General features: G+C 39.7%; 1 protein-coding gene across 3 annotated transcripts; it reads left to right on the top strand.

Moving 5' to 3' along the window:
- Nucleotides 1-277: 277 nt before the first annotated feature.
- TFG (trafficking from ER to golgi regulator) lies at nucleotides 278-19,647 on the top strand. Of its 3 annotated transcripts, none has more exons than XM_054973948.1 (9): nucleotides 278-455; nucleotides 4,211-4,288; nucleotides 4,591-4,833; nucleotides 9,061-9,144; nucleotides 9,456-9,602; nucleotides 11,733-11,900; nucleotides 15,259-15,399; nucleotides 16,694-16,786; nucleotides 18,844-19,647. In XM_054973948.1, the coding sequence occupies exons 3-9, from the start codon at nucleotides 4,650-4,652 to the stop codon at nucleotides 19,218-19,220; spliced, it is 1,194 nt and encodes a 397-aa protein (XP_054829923.1). In that variant the 5' UTR covers nucleotides 278-455; nucleotides 4,211-4,288; nucleotides 4,591-4,649; the 3' UTR covers nucleotides 19,221-19,647. The 3 variants fall into 3 exon arrangements, with proteins under 3 accessions (XP_054829923.1, XP_054829924.1, XP_054829922.1); XM_054973949.1 differs by having other exon boundaries at nucleotides 279-455; nucleotides 11,733-11,810; nucleotides 18,841-19,647; XM_054973947.1 differs by having other exon boundaries at nucleotides 279-455; nucleotides 18,841-19,647.
- Nucleotides 19,648-19,910: the final 263 nt, after the last annotated feature.

Here is a 19,910-nt window from a genome sequence, read left to right as displayed (position 1 = left end):
CCGAGAAAAGCCCGTCTCTTAACAAGAGGGGCAAGCTGAACATACATATTCTGATGTTGCAAACCAGATTTGAAATAAGAAAACGTGGAGAAACTACACAGAGAAGACCCGTCGTTTCCCGACGATTTCGCACAAGCTACACGAACGACCACGTTCATCTACCGTGCCGTGTAAGGAGAACGCCTGCTTGACCGCCCCCTCTACGTGCGCCTGCGCAGTTCCGCTTTCCTATGTGGAAACGCGTCCTCTCGTTCTTCGGTTTAATGGTCTTCGCCGGCAAGTTGTGTGTGGACTGCGCATGCGTGGCGGCCCGGCGATAGCCGCAGCCGCCTAGGCTGCTTCCTTTCTCTTTTTGCCACGTACGGCTGCTACAGCGGTGTCGGGACTCGGGAGCGCCGGGGAAAGAGCGAGCCGTGAGGCGGGCGCCGCGGCTCCCATACCCTGGAAAGCCTAGAGTAAGTGGGGTGGCGGATTAAGTAGGAGAGGCCGAGCCTCCGCCTGGAAGGGGAGGAGACCCGGCGAAGGCGCCCCGAAAGAGGACTAGGCCGCGCCCCTCCCAGTCGTGGCTGAACGGCCCCCCAGTTTCCATTCCGCCTCTTGGATACTTCCCCATTATGCCCCACAGTGGCATAATAATTCGTAAGCTGGATTCGGGAAGCTGTTGCTCTGGGCAAAAAGGCTTTCTTCTCCTTTTGTCTTCTCCGGAGTTGAGGGCCTTACAGTAGATAAAAGGAAGTCTTTGCCCCAGAGAACGATACTCTCGGTATCTTCCTAAAGTGTGTGTGTGCTCATGTGTGTTGGAATGTCTTTGGAATTGACTGTACTGATCCACATTGTGTAATCCGCCTTGAGCCTCAGTGGGAAAAATAGACTGTAAACAATGTAAATAAATAATAAATATGTGTACAGATAGATATTCACATGTGCATACATGCAATGTTTTTTTCTGTGTCCTTTTTGTTTAGGGAAGGGGAAACAGGTTATTTGGTCAAGGCCACTCAGAGGCTAGTTTTCCCTTAAATCTGATTTAATGTGATTGGATTTATATTAACTGGGAGGGAAGCTATTTCCTTTTAGGTTGTTAAAAGTTGTAAAAATACAGTTTTTTTCCAATGCCTCCACCGCTGAGGAATCTCTGTTTTCCTAGCAATTTAGTTTTAAAAAATACTCTTTTCTGTTATCAGTGTTTAATCCTGTGGCGAAATAAAGCATCTCTCTTGGAAGTGACCCAGCAATTCTTCCTTTCAAAGCTTTTCTCTGTTAATACTCCTACAGTGAAGTTGGAGGATGATGACAACATCGTTGTTAATGCTGAAGAAATCTTTGATGATCTGATATCAATAAGTTTACAGAATGCAAATATAATTACACCATTCAGTGGAAATTGTCATTGAAACTATTAAAATAGCTCAAATGCTTATTCCTGTTAAGCCTATAGTCACTCAATATTTTGCTATCAAGTGTTGAATTAATTATGTTTGTTGTCTGATACTATCACCTTTATAAAGCAAACTTTATTCCATGAAAAAGATAGACTGTATGCCCTTGAAACAGTACATGGCACCCAGTATCGTAAACGTATTATACATGCTATAAACCTCTTTAATTAGTAATTTAAAGGCTTTGTCTTCAAGAGAAATTATCACTATAAAGATAATTCACTTTTCTTTGTGGTTGCCAAAGATACTGCCATTATGTGGTCAAAGTCTTAAGTACCTACAAGGTACAAAGTGGGTTGCTAAATAGAAGAAAAGTGCAAGATTTCTGACACAGTCACTATATGGGTCAAACCAGATGTGATGCTTCCAAGTGGGTTTTCTTTTATGTAGCTGGTACTTTGGACTCTGATATGAATTAGGACTGCCATGCTGAGAGGCAGTTATCTCCTCCCACGCAGTGGTCCTGATGTGGTTTTCTAACCTGAAAGGGCCTTGCAGTGGTGCTGCTCTCTATCTTGTTAGGATAAACAGGATCCGATACAGGCCCTGTATATTTGCCCCAAGTAATAGATTTGCAGGTTTTTTTCAGATGAGTGCGCTGGTGTAGGGAAAGCTTAAACCACCTGGATTATGGCCCCAATCTGACTTGGGGTATTTGAAATCCTATTTAAAAGGGAGTTGGCGGGGGTGGGGGGAGATGCTTGGGAGCTCACACAAACTGGATTGAGTCCCACCCTTGTTTTGTAGATTCTGTTCTTAGACTTATGTTATTAATAATGTTTTTCTTACATCATTTACAAGTACATGTTAACCTTCAAATGTAACATTTAAAAAGGATAGTTACAATTTGGTTTTAGAATTAAAATGTTTTTAGTACTTTGTGTTCTACTACAGGTTAGCTATAGTAAAAATTCTTCAGTAATTGCTTTTTTAAAATGGTAGATTAAACAGATGTCCCGCTTCATTTGCTGACAAATAATTATGTTATAGAATATATAGGTATTGGCTTGGATCCAAAGAAGGATATGCATGCACAGAGGAGAACCAGTTGTGCTGGCTCAACTTTCCTTGGCTATGTTCTAAAAAGACAAGTTGCTTGTAATACTAAACCATGGTTTAAGTCATAAATATGCTAATAATATGCAACCCTGTCTGTCATCCTTATCTGCGTGGGTCCTGCAGGTGCAAGTGTGTTATCTAGGAGCTACAAAACTCAATTCAGAGTGCTAATTTTGATTTCTAAAGCCCTGAATAGTTTGGCGCCTACTTTTTTTTTACATTCCAATATGATCTTTCAAATAAGGTGTATATTTCCTCTTGAGTATATGACATGTTTCATGATAGAAAAGATTTGATCTGATGGAGAAATCCTTGTTGGCTTCACCACAGCTGTGAATGTCTTCCAGGCACACTAATTTGTCCAATTTTGAACAGTTTTTGAAATCTCTATATGACATCCTTTTTAAAGTAGGTTTGAGGAAGCTCTAATTCAGTATTGTACATATACAATATTGAAGTAGTGGTATTTGTTCTGAGCTGCTGGAGTGGAATGGGTCATATCTAACATCAGGGAATTTGTAATCTGTTACAGTGCATCTAAGGATATGTTCTGATAACACTTAATTGGCACAATTGAGGTTCGTACCTACATCTTGTGGCTGGCAGTAGAGCATATTAAGGAATCACAGTTATAAGCTAATGCCAGCTATCCATGACATGCAAATGTTGGTGTGTGGATTAACTTGAGTTGCTCCCTTGCCAAGTTTGAAGGACCATCTCCTTCCATATGTCCCTTTGTGCCAGCTATGGTCTTCAGGTGGCTGTTGTCAATCCCATCTCTTACAGTGGCCCATCTGGCCACTTGAGCCTCTTCCATTGTGGCCCCTGCTCTGTGGAATGGGCTTCCTGAAGAGGTGCGGTGAGCTCCCACTTTGTAGAAGTTTAGGAAGCAATGCAAGGCCTGTCTGCTTGCCAGGGCTTGGGGGGTGGGGCGGGGTTGAATGAGAGTCATCTTGGGGTGGGACGGGAGGGATTGGGGATAGCTGTTTTATTTTGATTTTATCTGTCAGTATTTTTAATCTGTTATTTTAAGCTGCCTTGAATCATGAGAAAATGTGGGATAACATGTTTAAATAAATAAAATCCAGTTTTAAGTTTTTGGTTAGTTTCCTCCTCACTAACACCAGTTAACTTGAATGGTTGCATTAGTACATCACAAATATCTGGAGCTGGTTTCTAATAGGGATTTCCTCATTGTGCTTCATGCTAAAAAGGAAGAGTGAAGGGAGTCGTGAGATGTGTGTGCAGGTCCATCAGCAAGCAGGGTTCATATTAATTTTAATTTAACTTAATTTAAATTTGCTGTCTGAATACAGTTTATGATAGCTTAGCAAAGCAAAATAAATAGTTATTTTATGAGACTGTGTTGGGCCTGTTCAAGTAGTGTATTTTTTAAAGCTTCTTTTCAGTATCAACTGCACCTTAGGAGCCATTTAAATTTTTGTACATCTGCTTTGCTTGTTGATAGCTTTAATACCCAGATTCCTAATATCTGTGCAGTTCATGGTATGCCAAAAAGTTTATTAAATTTCATAAGTTTCAAAGTGTACTGAGTGATAAGATCTTGCTTCTTTATGGTCTCTCTGCTTCCAAACATATATGAAGTATGTTTACTATTGAAGAGTATGTGATGTTGAACAAGGCAGAAACTAAATGTCTTTGTGTTCTGATGCTGATTACATTACTGTCTGTTGTTCTCACTAATTTAACAGTGCATGGCGGACTGCTTGTCTCCAGTTGAAAGTGAAAGGAAGAATCCAAACAGCTACTAAATCAATAATTTGGGAAAGGTAATCTTTGCATTTAGTAATTTGCTTGAACTTAAATGATCGATAAGGAGGTACAAGGTTCATAGTGGTGCTGTTTGTGTAAAAACGTTGGGTAGTACTGGGGTGAGGTGAGGGGGTTGGCTTGATGAGTTGAAAGATAAAAACACTCAATTGAAAGGTTCTGAATTCAGTTACATATTTTACATATTTTAACTAATGGGTTTAAGTATGTCTGCTGGAAGCATGCTTCTTCTGTAATGCTACACTGTTAAAGAACATTTTTCTTTGTCTCTCCCTAATCAAAGACCTTTTATTAATTTCAGGGGAGATACTAACAGTCTATTCCGTTCCTAAGAGCTTGGTAAGAAGGCAAGAGGTAACCATGAATGGTCAACTGGACTTGAGTGGAAAGCTTATCATTAAAGCTCAACTGGGAGATGATATCCGAAGAATTCCCATTCACAATGAGGACATCACCTATGACGAATTAGTTCTGATGATGCAGAGAGTTTTCAGAGGCAAACTTCTAAGCAATGATGAAGTTACAATAAAATATAAAGATGAAGGTAGACTTTTATCTCCAAGCTTTTGATGTGGTCTAAGAATAACGTGTTCAGTGTGTTTCAGCTCTGTGTAACATTTTCTTTAGCTGATTGTGCATAAAGAAATACCCTTGACATGCCTTTACGTTGCCGGTGTTCTGTCAGGATCTCCGTCCACTACAGGAAATAGAGGCTTAACAATATGCAAGAAATCTTGTTTATGTGCATCTTATTTTGTATCATTTGATTGTGTTGCAGGCCTCTAGTGGTAGTGACAGTGCTATTCTAAGCAGCGTTATCAGTATGTTCATGGTAGCCTCATTGTCAAGCTCTTTACCTGGGTTAATTCAATCTTATGAGGAGTGTAAGCAACCCTAAGGGATTTCTCAGCAAGATTTACTTCCAGAGGCAGGACCAGCCAGACTCTGCTGTCAAGTTCAGAGAAGGTGCCCAGGCAGAGACAAATTGTGTGTGCTTAAGATAGTGTTTGTTAAAGGTTTCTTAGATGTTACAGGCAAGATGATGGTTACAACATGCAGCAAAAACACAGAAAGGCCTTACAGCAGGGGTTCTCAACTGTTTTGAGCCTGTGGGACCTTTGGCATTTTGAGATAGAGTGGTGGATGCCACTACAAAATGGCTGCAACAAGGTGACCAATGGGGGCAAAGGATCCAGGATCCTTCTTCAGTGAGTAGTGGGGAGGATCCAGGTGAAAAGCCCTTTTATTTCAATGATGGCAGCCAGTCACTGGTTCAGTTTTCATTATGGTCCCACCTACTTTCTGGAAGCACATGTAGGGCCCCTGGAGAAGTGCCTGCAGATGCCATAGTGCCCATAGGCACCATGTCGGGGAACCCTGCCTTACAACATCCCTTTAGTGTTCTGGGGACTCGTAAGAGAGACAAATGGATCCAGGGAGTTCCTGTGCAGATTCAGACCCATTAGTGGAGTCTGAAGTGCTCACGGGTGTGTGCAGGGATTTTACAGAGGCTAATAGCTATGTGCTGAGTATAGAATGAACAAGGAGTCTGGCATGTGTCTTGCTCAGGCAGAATGCCTGTTTCTGCTACTCCTCATCTGAGCTCAGCTATGCACTACAGTACTAGGCACAACTAACTGGGAATTGGCTTTGGCAGTCCACGCCTAACCCAGAGTGAAAGAGGGTAAACAAAGGGAAACATGGCATTGGTGAAGATTCCTTATTGTCTCCTAGTCGTGCAGTGGTCTGCAGCATGTACATTCGCTATGCATACATGTTGATACATGTCTGGGATTCCCCTAAGGAAAAGGGATTCCACTGAGCTTTTGAACTAGTCCAGGACAGATGACTGTCTTGGGGGACAAAGAAGTGGTAAATCCTCTAGAGAGTCTGGAAACTTTCTATTGATGATGCTTTATTACAATAATCTTAATTGTTTGATCTCATATTTGATTGTAAAAATACAGGAGTTGGGAGGTACTCCAGTATTCTGACCTTTTTATATGTATTGTTGACAAATAACTTCTTCCTGGTGCCTGCTATGGGAGAATTTCAAAAGCATCACTTATTTCTGCATTTAAAAATTTATTTTGTAGATCTGGACTTGACAGATTTTTATTTGTTTCTATGAAATGCTCATTTTTCAACCTCCCAGGATTCATGTTTATTAATGACCACAAATTATTGCTACCACAAAACCTAATTCTAACATCTTCACAGTTTTTGTAATGGTATTAAAACCATGACAAGTGTTATAGTTTATAAATACATGCAGTGATAACAAACAGGCTTCACTATACAAAAAACTAACTTCTAGCCCTAATCTAACTTCTCTTCAGTTTATCAAAATTCAATAAAGAAACAAGATTTTCATGAGTTTAGATAGTTTAAAGTGATAATGACGAGTTATGTCTATGTGAATTGGGTATGTTCAAGTGTACAGTTCATATTTTGTAGGTGTTTGTATGGCTTATGGCTTCGGCCGGAAAAGCAATAAACATATTATCATTATTATTATTAAATTCAATGATTGCTTTAAAAAGCTCAATTTAAGTATATATTGGAGTCAGTATAGAAAACAACTGTGGAATGACTTGTGAATGGTGCCTTCGTATGCAACCCTACTTTCCTGTGTAACAAGCTCTATTTTAGGATCTTCTCTGCTGGCCCACATATAAGCCAGGATTGTACTTTTTCTCTTAGTATATGCTGCCCTTCTTGGACAAATGCTAGTCTTACATTATCTAGAGCAAGAGACTAAGCAAGTTTCTCCGGTTTCTTTAATGTAATACAGGGCAAGGCACATATAACGCTTATACCTGTCCCCAATGAGAGATTATGTTGGCACCCACTTTCCAGATGTGACTTCTGTCTGGACAAGCCTAGAATAATTATCTGATGAATGCTTTTCTTGATCTGCTAGTCATCATGAGAGTCAGTGAGCCTCCTGACAGTATCTCATATGACACTCTCTTGCTCAATTTTTCATTCAGGAAGAACTGAGGTATTTCTTGCTGCTCTGGAATTCACTTGGAAGCTTTCAGTTTCAAAATAATAGAGCACACTCTAAAAATGTTTTAAATACTGGATTTTAGAGTTCATGTGCTTCGCATTTCTTTCAAGCATATTGATTAGATTCTGTTACAATGCATGCAGATGTATCTCAAGGGAATTGGGATAGAAGAGGCAAAATATTAGTGCCACAAACATTTTATGAGTGTGCAATCTAAAATTATAGTAGGCTTTCTTCATATATGTTAAGATTGATCTCTGTTAAGAAGTTGTTGCCACCTGTATACCTACAATTCCTGCTTCATGAATATAGCATCCCTTGGATTTTTCCCAGGTTAATTCAGTATGAAGTAATGCTTGTAAGATCTGTAAGTAATGCCCTAAAATGTGAATTGTTTATGTAGTTCTTGACAAGAGGTTTAAAAGGTAAGGAGCCTGGCTGGGAAAGGGGAAAGTGTGGTGTGTATGAAGTGGAGTGACTTTAAGTGACAGAATGCAAAGGGGAGGGCTGGGAGCAAAATGCTCTGATTGGATGAGAAAATGTGACTGAGGAGGTATATATTGGAGAGGATGGGTAGAGAAAGGGAGAATAGGGCAGGGCTTTTTGGAAAAGATTATAGGAAGGTCTAGGCTTGATGGTAATGATTTGTAAAGTGAGATAGTTATGAAAAGAAGATGATACTGATCTGACTGGGGCCAGGTTTATTATTGTGTTTGTACATTTTCCTTTGTTTTTTAATTTTTCCAGTATTGGGCTGGAAGTTGACAGAAGTGGTTGGATTTTCTGAACTTAAATGTTTTCTCAACAGTTCTTCACCTAAGATTAATGGTTTCAGAGGTAATACACACGCTAACCAGTCTTAGATACCTGAGAAGTGGATTCAAATAAATGAGGATCCAGAGTTTGTTGGTGTTGAGGGAGGCAGGAAAACAGACTGCCTCTCAGGTTCAAGAGTTCTGAGAAATCCTAAGAGGGAAAGGAAGCACAAATCTGAAGTCTGCCCCTATGCGTTCCACCTAGCCTTCCACTCCAAAAGCCTTAGGAAAAGACATACTTTGTAGTGTGTTTATTTTTTTCTGTGTGTTTAATCTATATAAAAATAGTAATGTGTGTGCTTCTAAAATGAATACCCAAGAGAGACTCATTATATTCCTTATTTTTCCAAATGTCTTGGATCCTACTCCAGTCAGTGATCTATTTTTCCTCCTCTGTATATAATGTTACTTGCACCACCGTAGCAGTATACAAGTGGCATGTTAGTGTTGCTATGGATTTTTTAATGCTAAAGAATCTGGTGAGAGACTGCAGAAGCAACACATACTCCCTCTCCTCTTGCCAGCAGTCTTGCATTTCCTTGAATAAAAGGGATCTAATTAAAGTTTTTGTTAGCTGCTTACCTCCTTTGTTATTGGGAGAACTGAATTGTACTCTTCATGTAAACATGTTCTAACTGAGCATTGTGAGTTTCTTTACCCAAAGTGTCTTTAAAGATTTACTACTTAGTTTGGATGCCTCTCTCACTTGAAATGGGTATGTGATTCTTGCTGTTTATGGTTTTCTGTCCTAAAAATAGGATTTAAATTATTGGACAAATGAGGCTGCATATTTCTCTTTGCTTTTTGGGGGGGGGGGGTTAACTCCAGTATATTGTTATGTGAACTACTTCAGAACTGAATTTAAAATTACTTGCTATGTAAAGCAGATAATTTCCTTTGTCATATCCTTTAGATCTGATTCATAATTCTTTTTAATTAACAGATGGCGATCTTATAACCATTTTTGATAGCTCTGATCTTTCGTTTGCAATTCAATGCAGTAGGATACTGAAGCTGACACTATTTGGTAAGTATAAATGCTTTTGGAATCATTTAACAATTCTTATTCTAAATAGAATAAGAATTCCTTTCAATTCCTTCATACTCTTTGGTAGTAATCTTTACAATTCTGTGGCAACTCAAGAAAGCAAACATTTTTGCTCCTCTCTGCAAGTGCATTAAATTTTAAGGGGTGAAGTTGTGAACTGTATGTAGAATTGGCTAGATTAATGTTATGCAATTTGTGGGATGTTTTCATTTAAGCTCTTTTTGTAAGGACAGGGTATTCAGAAGTCAGTTCTTGTGCCATGAAAGCTTATAGACATATGCATTTCACAGTTAATGGGCAGCCAAGGCCTCTAGAATCCAATCAGGTGAAATACCTCCGCCGAGAACTGATAGAACTTCGTAACAAAGTCAACCGTTTGGTGGACTGCTTAGAGCCACCTGCTGAGCCGGGACTTTCTACCAGCCTTCCTGAAAATGGTAAGTTACCAACAACTGGTATTGTTAAAGAATTACTGTAACTTTTGCTACTCTTTGTGTGTGCATGGATGTGCAACTGGCTTATGTACCCACACATCCTTTTTGGTTTTTCCCTGTGCTGCTGGTAGTTGTAGACTTGCTTGAGGTTGCAGCACTGAGGTTCCTTACTTTAAAAATGTCTAGGTGGGGCTTTTGTAGTGGGTCCCAAATAAAATTCATTCATGTTAGTTTCTATTGTATGCTGAAATGAAATAACCTGTTCAACTTATATACATGTTCCTTTTTGAACAATATCTCCCCTCCCTCTCTCAGGATTATGCTTGAGGAGAAATGGGTCTTGGGTTTGTTCAATCCCTCAACTGTGAGGTAAAAGGAGTGACAACCTGGGGATCTTATGTGACCACTGGGAGAGTGAACCTGAATATGAACTCCTATGCACTGTGCATAGCTTGAAAAGGACTCAACCATTCAGATACTTAAGAAACTGCTGAGTAGTTTTAAAGGTGTCTCTCAAATGATAAGTGTGAAATCTTGGAACCATTCTAGCTGTTGCAGTAGCATGTGTGAAGTCCTATTTTCTTTTTTGAGAAGAAGCACTATAGAAAAACATGGGAGGGGGTGTAGGCCCCAGATTTAATCCTGGCATCTCCAGCTAAAATGATTAGGGGTAGATGATTTGAAAGACCTTCACCTGCGATGCTGGAAAGCTGCTGCCAGTCTGAGTAGATAATACTGAATTGGTCTGATATCCGGTAGCTTCATGTGCATTCACACAAAGGTGGAGCATTTCATTTGGATAGAAAAGTCCTGGGGGTACCAAGAGAGACAGATGCCTGGGTTGTGGTCATAATATTACAGTTTAGACATGCAGCATTAAAAAAAAATCCAGTTACTTCCTAAATCTTGATTTACATACTGTATAGAACAAAGCGCATGTGGCATCTGAAACTCTCCTATGCAGCTGGTGAGATCTTGGCATCACTTTCCCCCTCCCAGATCTGGATTTTATTCCCCATCATGCCCCTATGTACAGGAGATAATGGTTCTGTTTTCTCCAGCTGGCTAGGATCCAAAAAGCGTTATCTCACTTTAATGTCCATTGGAGAGCCTTATTGACCATTACCTCTATTTTATAAGGAAGTTGATTAATTTTAGCAATTTGAGGGGCAGCAGATAGTGTAAATTAGTGGCATGTATCCGACCATGCTCTTCAGTTCAGCTTTCCTCCAGCTTAAGTGAAGGTTCTGCTGAAGGAAGAGTTACTTAAATTGGGGAAAGGCTTCAAAATGTGGTGAGTGATAGGATACAAGCCAATTTTCTTACAACTGCCAGTGCTGTTGTCTGCCTCATGAGGTTATGCAGTGCCAGTTTCAGGTTTAGGTCTTAGCCAGTTATTTTGTGTCATCTCTTAACGTTTGCCTAAACTAAGCCTAGAATTGGCATTGGTTGCTAAAAGTTTATTTAGCTTTTTTTGCCCTAAATGAGAACTTTCTGTATAAGACATCAAAATCTGATTTGAATAATATAGCTTATAGGGAAGCCTTTAGTGGTTATCTGTATAGCCAAGAGTTTCTGTTGGTTTTGTCTCATTGAAAATGACTTCTGCTTAGAACGATTTCTTGGCCCATCTCGTATCCCTTTGATGGTTCTATCCAAGATGAACACAATGTAGTCATTCTGGTTATCAGTCATTGGGATAGATTGCACATTCTGGTGTTCTAGTTTCTGCTCTGTGTTGTATATAATTTTTGCTTAGTGCTAAGGGAGAAATTGCTGCTCCCTACGAAGTAACCTTACCTTTTGTTGACTTGGACATAGCAGATGTGATAGGTAACATCTGTTCATTCAACTGAAACTGTTGAACGAAAATGAAAGCATATGGTGGTATGTACCCTATTGTATCTTGAATGTTTTGTGTGCCATTTGACAGAGTTACAGCCGTTTGAGTTTGACCCATTTGAATTTTGTGAATCCTAACAGTAAAAAAAACACCCTAGTGTTTCTAGATCAAAAGTTCTATTTTAATAGAATACAGCAAAATTTGTGATATGGCCCTTGATGAAGCCAGAGATTTTGTGGTAGGTTAACAAGTCAAAGTTAAGCCTCTAAAAGTTTCCTTCTGTTTTGCAGAAGTTGCAGATGGTAGGGAAGACAAGCCTGCTGCTACTGACTCTGCTGTCAAGCCGTCCACTCAAGTTATAGCAGCAAGTATGTCTGCTTTTGATCCATTAAAAAATCAAGATGAAATCAACAAAAATGTCATGTCAGCATTTGGGCTGACAGATGATCAGGTGTCGGGTAAGAATATATATTTTATTGAAAACCTTGTTCAAGTTTGACCCTTTCAAAATCAACCATACGTCATGAGGATCTGATCATGAACATAAGAGAGGAACTAGAAAGGAATGCAGAATTTTTATAAGTTAAACTATTTGCACCAGTTAAGTAATGTTTCCTTGCTATAATGCTAACAATATCGTTTTTGTCAATTCTGAAAGGAAAATAGTTTCAGGTGAGTAGTTGTGTTGGTCTGTAGTAGAAGAGCAATGTTTGGGTCCAATAGCACCTTAAAAACCAACTAGATTTTCAGGGTATGAGCTTTCAAAAATCAGAGCTCCTTTTGTTAGATACAAAGAGTGGAAAAAGGAAGGCGTCCTTAAAACCAGGCAGAGGATGGGAGTGGTATTGTAAATTAGTAGCTAGCTATAATACATATAGTAGTTAGCTTGATAGAGGTTGGGTGCGAAGTAGAGAAAATTAGCACTGGAATGTGAGAAATATCCTATCTCGTGTTGTAATTTTCCTTAGAAGATTCTCTGCTTGAGAACTGCTACTCTTCAGTCAGTGATGGAATGTCCTGGCAGGTTAAAATGTTCTCCCACTGGTTTTTGAATGTTTTGATTTTAAATACCAGATTTATGTCCATCTATTCTTTTGCAAATGAATTGACCTGTTTTATTCAATAGAGAGAGTTGAAGGGCTTTGCTGACACTTAATGGCATATATAATGTACAGTGTTTCACTGTACATAAATTTCTTATCCTTGACCTAGAGCAAATGATAGTGATAACCTGAACTTATACACATAATTTTCAAGTAGGAGAGCCAGTTTGGTGTAGTGATTAAGAGTGGAAGGACTCTAATCTGGAGAACTGGGTTTGATTCCCCACTCCTGCACCTGAAGCCAGCTGTGACCCCCTGGGTCAGTCACAGCTCTCTTGGAGCTCTCTCAGCCCCACCTAACTCATAGAGTGATTGTTGAAGGGATTATAATAGCATACCTTGTAAACCGCTCTGAGTAGGCGTTAAATTGTCCTGGAGGGCGATATATAAATTGAATGTTGATGTTATAAAATAGAAATTTGGCCACAGATTCATAGTTACTTTGGGCTGGTTTCCTGAATTTAGTGTAAATCTTGGGCAAGGCAAGCATATTACAGCTGTCCATGTGAACTGTACTGTAATGAATGTTGAAAATAGATCTGATTGTTAGGGAAAGCATTTGGATGGCCATCACCACACTATCAACTGTTGCATGATTTGTGTTTGCTGCATGGTCAGCCCTCAGATTCTATACAGTTTGGATATTCTGGAGGGCTTTAATCGCTGTAGCTGCATAATCTCTGTGGCTACATATAGATAATGACAGATTCTATAGAGCAGACGTGTGAAAGCCTGGGGTGAAAAAATAGAAAAATTCTGGGGGGGGGGGTCTTTGGAGCTCCCCCTCCTATTTTGTGAATGAAAAAAGGGAAATTTGGGGAGGCACTGGAAAAAAACTTTGATTTTTTTTTGGCAACAAGTGAAATACACTATAGGTCCTAGCATGGGATTACCTGTGATCTGGCTTAGGATGGTTAATAAGTATAGATTATAATAGAAACCTAAAAAGCTGTTCTGATGGTAGTAGGAGTGGATAAGTATGTTGTTCATGGTGCCAGGTAGTACATCCCTGTGACAGGCAGGCATTTTTTACTTTGGGTTGCACAGCTGGAAGCACAGTCACTGCATAAAGTGCTGTATAAAAGCCATTCCAGATTAGTTGGCTGAGATACTCGTTTTTTTTGTGCTTCCTCGAAGAAACCCATCCTGGGCTATGACAGCTTTACAGTATTAACTCCAGTTTCAGAAAAAAACTGAGATGGTTTTTCTCTCCTGTAAACAGAAGCAATTTGTAGAAGTGGGTCTTCCTTACCTTCCCATTTTCCCAGCAGTCCCTCTAGCCTCCCCCGAAAGCTTTTTCCTGAGGGGTGAAAATCCTCTTGCAAAAATAAACCATGTGATGGGGGGCAGCTGCAATAAGGAGGGGAAACTGGGTCAGACTGCTCTAATTTGCTCTTGCAGGTCTCCGTCACTCTCATAAGAGCAAGGAATGACAGTTTTGTCCAACAAGTGGGGGGACTTGCAAGGATTGCAGGTCCCCTCACCCACTATTTTCTCTTTTCTGTTCCCTGAAAGTCTCCATAGCCTCTCCCCTTTTCCAGCTTCCTTCTCACTCACCAGGCTGACCTTTATTTGCCCCCTTCAGCCTTTCTTCCCGAAAAACTATAGCCGAGTTGTATGGTGCTGGTTGCCAGGCTGGAACACCCAAGGACTTGTGGGGCCACGTCATTCCCCCCTGCATCCCATTCCCATACTATTTTCTCCTTTCCCTGCTTCGTTCTCTCATTCCCACCAGCCTGTCTGTCCCCATCTTTAGCTATATTACCATTTATTCCCTGCTTTTCTCACCCACGGGTACCCAAAGTTGCTTACATCATTCTCTTCCACAAATTTAGATATTTTGAGAATTACATCCATGAATTTCACCTTCCTCATGGCAGCCCTATATACTGGTACATTGTTCAGGAAGTGCAGAGGCTTCTTGTGGAGGGGATAGAGGGTGCAGGCAGCTGTAACTTCAGCAGAGGTTTTGGGGGAAGATGGGGAAGGTGAGCCTTTTCAGACTTCTTTGCAGTGGTTGGGATTTAACATGTAGTGTAACATGTTAGGAACTTCAATGTCCTTGAATGCTGTAGGGTTTTTTGAATGGTTGTAAGAGATGCTAAATTAAACACTGATTTTATTTATGGAAATTTACTGCTTTCTGCATTTTTCATATCACTGTTGTTTTTATTAGAAAATTGGAATGTAGTAGGCATTTACAGTGACAGAATGAACATCTACCAAGTGTATATGTTAAAATTGGCTCTAATTGGAGCACACTCCTGTAGGATTCTCACGGTCAGTTTGAATGTGAAGTACCATTCTAGTTGTCATGAATGTTTTAAAGCCGTCTTTGTATTAATAGGCATTGCTATTTCCAAGCTATGCATATTATGCCTCTGCAATGGTTATTTAAGCACATTTTGAATCAGATGTCCAGATTTCTTCTTTCAGTTCAAATAGCTAGCATTTAAACAGCAAGCAGAAACCAGAGATTTCCTACCAATGCCAGTTGCTGATCTCTCAATAAAATGAATAGACCAGTGTTTATAAGAAACCATATTTTATAACAAAACTAATAACTTTAAACTTCAGATTGTATACTAAATGATCTTACATTAGACTTTTCAGATGTTGAAACAAAAGATCATGCATTCAGCTCCAGGAATGAAAGAGATTTTGAGACTTCTGCTTCTGCATTAGTTTTTAGAATATTTTTTTTCTTCCCCAGGACCACCCAGTGCCCCTGTAGAAGAGCGTGCAGGAACACCTGATAGTATCACTTCCTCATCTTCTGTACCTCATCCACCTGGTGTTCAGCCACAGCAGCCATCATATGGAGGAGCTCAGCCTCAAACTGGTCAGATGGAAGGTGAGCAGTTCTTGCATCCTATTAATTTGCTGATGCTGTATGTATTCGTCTCCCACCCCTGATCGCCTGATACATGTCTGCATGTGACCTTGGGTTCTGCTGGAAGATGTACAATGTACCCTCCCCTCCAGCTTGTTCTTCAAAACTTGGCTTTTTCCAACTGAATGTGCTTGTGTTCATCTGGTGCTTCCTAAGTCTCTCCCTTTCCTCTTTTTGTTGTCTTCCCCACTGCCAAAACTTAGATTGGAAGCTCCTTGGGGGCAGGGACTGTTTTTATTATTTAAACAATGCTCTGTAAAGTTCCATGAACATTGATGGTGATAATATAAAAGTTTTGTCCATGAGCTGTTTTAATGCAGTAGACAACAAATAAAGAAGGATGCATGCTATTTAGCTAATTCCACATTTATGAGAGCTCAGATTTTAAAACACTAGATGGTGCTATAGTATTGAGAGTTGCAGTTCCATTTAAAAAACCCTGTTTTGCAGTATTATATTACAAGTGTTTAAAAGAGCTACAGTGGTGCAACTAAAGCTTGTTGAACTTAACAGTACTAACAAATTGTACGTTTTATCATGGAAATGTGTGAATTAAATGATATTCCAGAACAGTGAAATCCAGCCATACACCTATGTGTATGTGCATATAGAACTTTGTTTTGCAGAGCACTGCTTAAATTCCTATTTACAAGGTGATTTAAAGCTATAAAGTAATAATCTGTGCCTCACTTTTATAATCTGAAGTTTACAATTTAAAGAAAACATTCTGTGTGTCTTAAGAGCATACAAAATGAATGATGAGTTGTATATAGGAAGAAAGTGACTTGTACAGTAAAAGGACACGGTCTGTTCAAAGCCCTATTTCCTTCCACCGTTCCACTAAATACTAGATTCCCAATTCAGGGGAAATCTTCCCTTTGACACTACATTCCCTCTTAGTTCATGTACCCCTTCAACTGAACAACCAGTATCCAACAGCTTAAATTTTCACTGTTCTTTCTCTTCCTTTCCCTCTGCAACGTGGCTTATGACAGGCCATTGTCCTTTTTGCAGACAAATTCTGAGAATAAGCATTTTAAAAGTGGGAATGAAAATTTGATTAAATACCTGCTGCGTCTGTCAAAAAGCTTTCTGTAAGAAATAACTATTTCCAGTGCGTTTGTGTGTATGTGCGTGTCTGGGTTTTTCATTGTTAGTTTGTTTCAATCATCCTTGAGGAGAACTGCTTATGAGGCAGGTAAAGTTGAGGTGCTAATACTTTTAAAAATTAAAGTTTTTAAATTTAAATTGGTAGGCCAGATATATCAACAGTATCCACAACAGGCTGGATATCCTGCCCAGCAGCCACCAGCTCAACCTCAGCAACAATATGGTATGCAGTATCCAGGTAAGCAGGTGGTAGGTACTTAAGACTTGCCGTGGGGACAGAGTGTGATCACCTGGCTCCTTCTTGAAGATGTTACCCTTTATTGCCTTGTATTTCCATTCCCACAGTATCAGACTTCACTGATCTCTGAATGCTGCATTAGACTTTACTATCACTGCACAAGTGACCTCAGTGCTGCAGAGGTGCTGCTTTTCACTGGGGCAGTTCTGTGGGGGAAAGCAATTGGGTGGGACTCTTGAACATGTTTGACGGACAGTTGCATCAGTCGTGCAACTACCACTTTGGTTGCATTGTTCACATGTAGCCATATGGGAAAGTGGCTTCTTTGGCCAAAGGGGCACCTTGTTAGACACGGGTATTGTAGATTTCCTATACAAGTTATTGATCCATAGCCATTCAGTCCTTTTAGTTCTTGGTGAGGATTCTGCTCAAGAGTGTGCTCATGATGGGTCAACAGAATGCATTGCTATAAAGCTGGTTACTTTTTTGTGTGCTGATACAAGGGTCAGGAAAAGAAAATGTCTGCTCTAACTTTTGTTCACTCTCCCTCTCATTGGCCTCTAGAAAGCATCTGGAACTTTTCAGCTATAGTGAAACTACTCAAATACTCTCTTAAACTGCTAAATAAATTGGATGAGCTGTAAAGAAGCTTGATATTTTTCTTGTGAACAAACCTTGCATCAAAGTGTTTACATTTGGCTTGAACACTGAACTATTGTAGTCATTAATAGAAACATCTGTGTAGATTTATGTCCCTACCAAAACATCTTGAGGCCTAACCTCCCACAAATGCACAAAAAATATAGTTGCTGCATTTGCTAGAAGCTGGAACTAACTTTGTGTAAAAATGCCCTGCTTACAACTTTTGCCATTCTGTGTATGTGTTCACATATGCCCTCCCTAGGATTAGAAGGCTGCTGTTTTGTTGATAGCAGAGAATAGATTTTGTTTCTCTCCATCCCCACTTGTTGGGTGTCCTTAATATTGTTCTGTCTAGCCATACCAAGGAAAGCTACAAGTTTGCTCCTGTTTAAAAAGGTTTGGTTCCATAGTAAATTTTGAGCCCAAGTTCCAGGTGAGTTCAAAATTTACTCCAATGCATTCTTGAGTCCTGTCTTTCTATATTCAGGGTTGTGCCTTTTTAATAATTGTTATATATCTGGTGTTTAATGCTAACAGGATTCCAGTCAATGGAGAGGTTTCATTGCAAGTAGCTGCAGGTGTGTTTCATGCTAGAGATAAATGGAGATATCACTTTGTGCCAGGATTTATTTTTGCATCACCAATCTGTCTTTACAGCCAGTTTTAATACATCGAACTGATACCAGCCTAGTGCTTTTATCAACCTCTCTTTACTTTTGCAATTTCTGATAAGGATTTTTTTCTGTGAGATTTAAATATGATTAGCAAATCTAATCATAATTTCAAACTGAATAAAGCAATGTTTGGATATGCGTGCATTTGTAATTAAATCATGCAAATATATTCAGTGATGTCACTTAAGAAATATTAAAAACCAGTTTTTGGTCTGCTAAATTACTTCAAATAATGGAAATACTGTTTTAAATAGCATGATAAACCTGATAATGATGTTAGTCCCATCCCCACCCCCAGCCATGCTCCCTGATTTTCCTTTGGAAATAATCTAAAAATTGGTTCACATATGCATGGAAATAATTTGATTTACTGATGACTGTGAATTTATTTCACTGAGAATCTTTGTACTTACCCTGATGTCAAATTATAAGAATAAAATCTGTCTGTGGCAGTTAATCTTTGGTTGCTCATTCACATCTGCAAGTTAGCACTCTACACTGCAAGTCCTTCAGAACACTGCTGTTTGAGAGGGCTGCTTTCTTTATGTACCAGAACCAGTTTTTGTGTATTCAGGGTGTAGAAACTGGGGTTTTCCCCACCTGACTGTAATGTATTTTTCTTAGCCTTTGCCAGAAACGTTTGCCTTTAAAAATATAGTCAAGATTACTGTGTGTATAAAGCACTTCACCGCATCTCCATTTCACCTAAAGTTGTGGCTGTTTGTGTCAATCTCTCAGCAGGCTACAACCAACAGGCAGCTCCTCAGCAAGCACAGCAGTTCCAAGGATACAGTCAGCAAGCATCACAGGCTCCAGCTCCTGGCTTTCCTGGCCCGGCGCAGCAGCTGCCAGCTCAGCCTCCTCAGCAGTACCAGGCAAGCTCCTATCCTCCACAGAACTACACAACACAAGCATCCCAATCTGCCAGTTACAATGTGCCCCCAGCTTCCCAGCCTGGAATGGCTCCAAGCCAGCCAGGTGCTTATCAACCAAGACCAGGCTACACACCACCGCCTGGAACTACTATGACACCCCCTCCTAGTGGTCCTAATCCTTATGCACGCAATCGTCCCCCCTTTGGCCAAGCCTATACCCAGCCTGGTCCTGGCTACCGATAAGGAAGCTGTGAGGTTGAAAGGCCCCAGATAAATCCAAGCAGCTGCTGCTGATGTTCCGTACATATAGACTCCAAGATTCTTTAATTGGTACTGAAACAAAAACTTACAAAAAGCAGAATATTCTTTGGTATCACTATTGCTGTTTAATTTGCTGGGATGAATGACCAAATGAACCTTGTTTCCTGCTTTAAATTGTATTGGCTTTCTAGTTCAATAGTGGTTCCTTTGGAAACACTACTTAAATGTTTGTAAAGTAATGACATTCTAGCTTGCCATATTGAACTGCTAGATGAAAATCTAGTTGACTTATTTGGCTTGTTTTTACTAATACAATGATGTACTAAATTAGATCCATTTGTTAAAAGCTAGATATAATGTATAAATTGTAACATGCACACTGAAATTGAATAAAACATTCAAACCATCATTTGACTGTTTAATTGCTGAGCAGTGTGTTTACATTACTAACATACACACCGTATGTCTGATTATATAGTCCTCTAGGTTTTCCCTTCTTGAAATGGTGCTGATTCAGATAGTCCTGGCTTTTCTCCAGGAATGCATGTACTTAAGCATATCATTGGATAGAATGATTAAAGAAATTGCTGATGCCCATAAGTTCAAACATTAAAATTGCCTTGATGAGGGCAGAGCCAAGAAAAATCATTATTTGAAAAGGAGGAAAAAGTG

This window comes from Eublepharis macularius, chromosome 3 (assembly GCF_028583425.1).
Source record: "Eublepharis macularius isolate TG4126 chromosome 3, MPM_Emac_v1.0, whole genome shotgun sequence".
Classification (NCBI taxonomy): domain Eukaryota; kingdom Metazoa; phylum Chordata; class Lepidosauria; order Squamata; family Eublepharidae; genus Eublepharis; species Eublepharis macularius.
Note: the sequence above shows the minus strand (reverse complement) of the source record. Positions and strands in the feature narration are given on the sequence as shown.

Coding starts and splice junctions, on each gene's coding strand:
- TFG (XM_054973947.1), top strand. CDS start 4,650: ATGAATGGTCAACTGGACTTGAGTGGAAAGCTTATCATTAAAGCTCAA. Junction 4,834..9,060: donor AATAAAATATAAAGATGAAG/GTAGACTTTTAT, acceptor TTTAATTAACAG/ATGGCGATCTTATAACCATT. Junction 11,901..15,258: donor GACAGATGATCAGGTGTCGG/GTAAGAATATAT, acceptor TTTCTTCCCCAG/GACCACCCAGTGCCCCTGTA.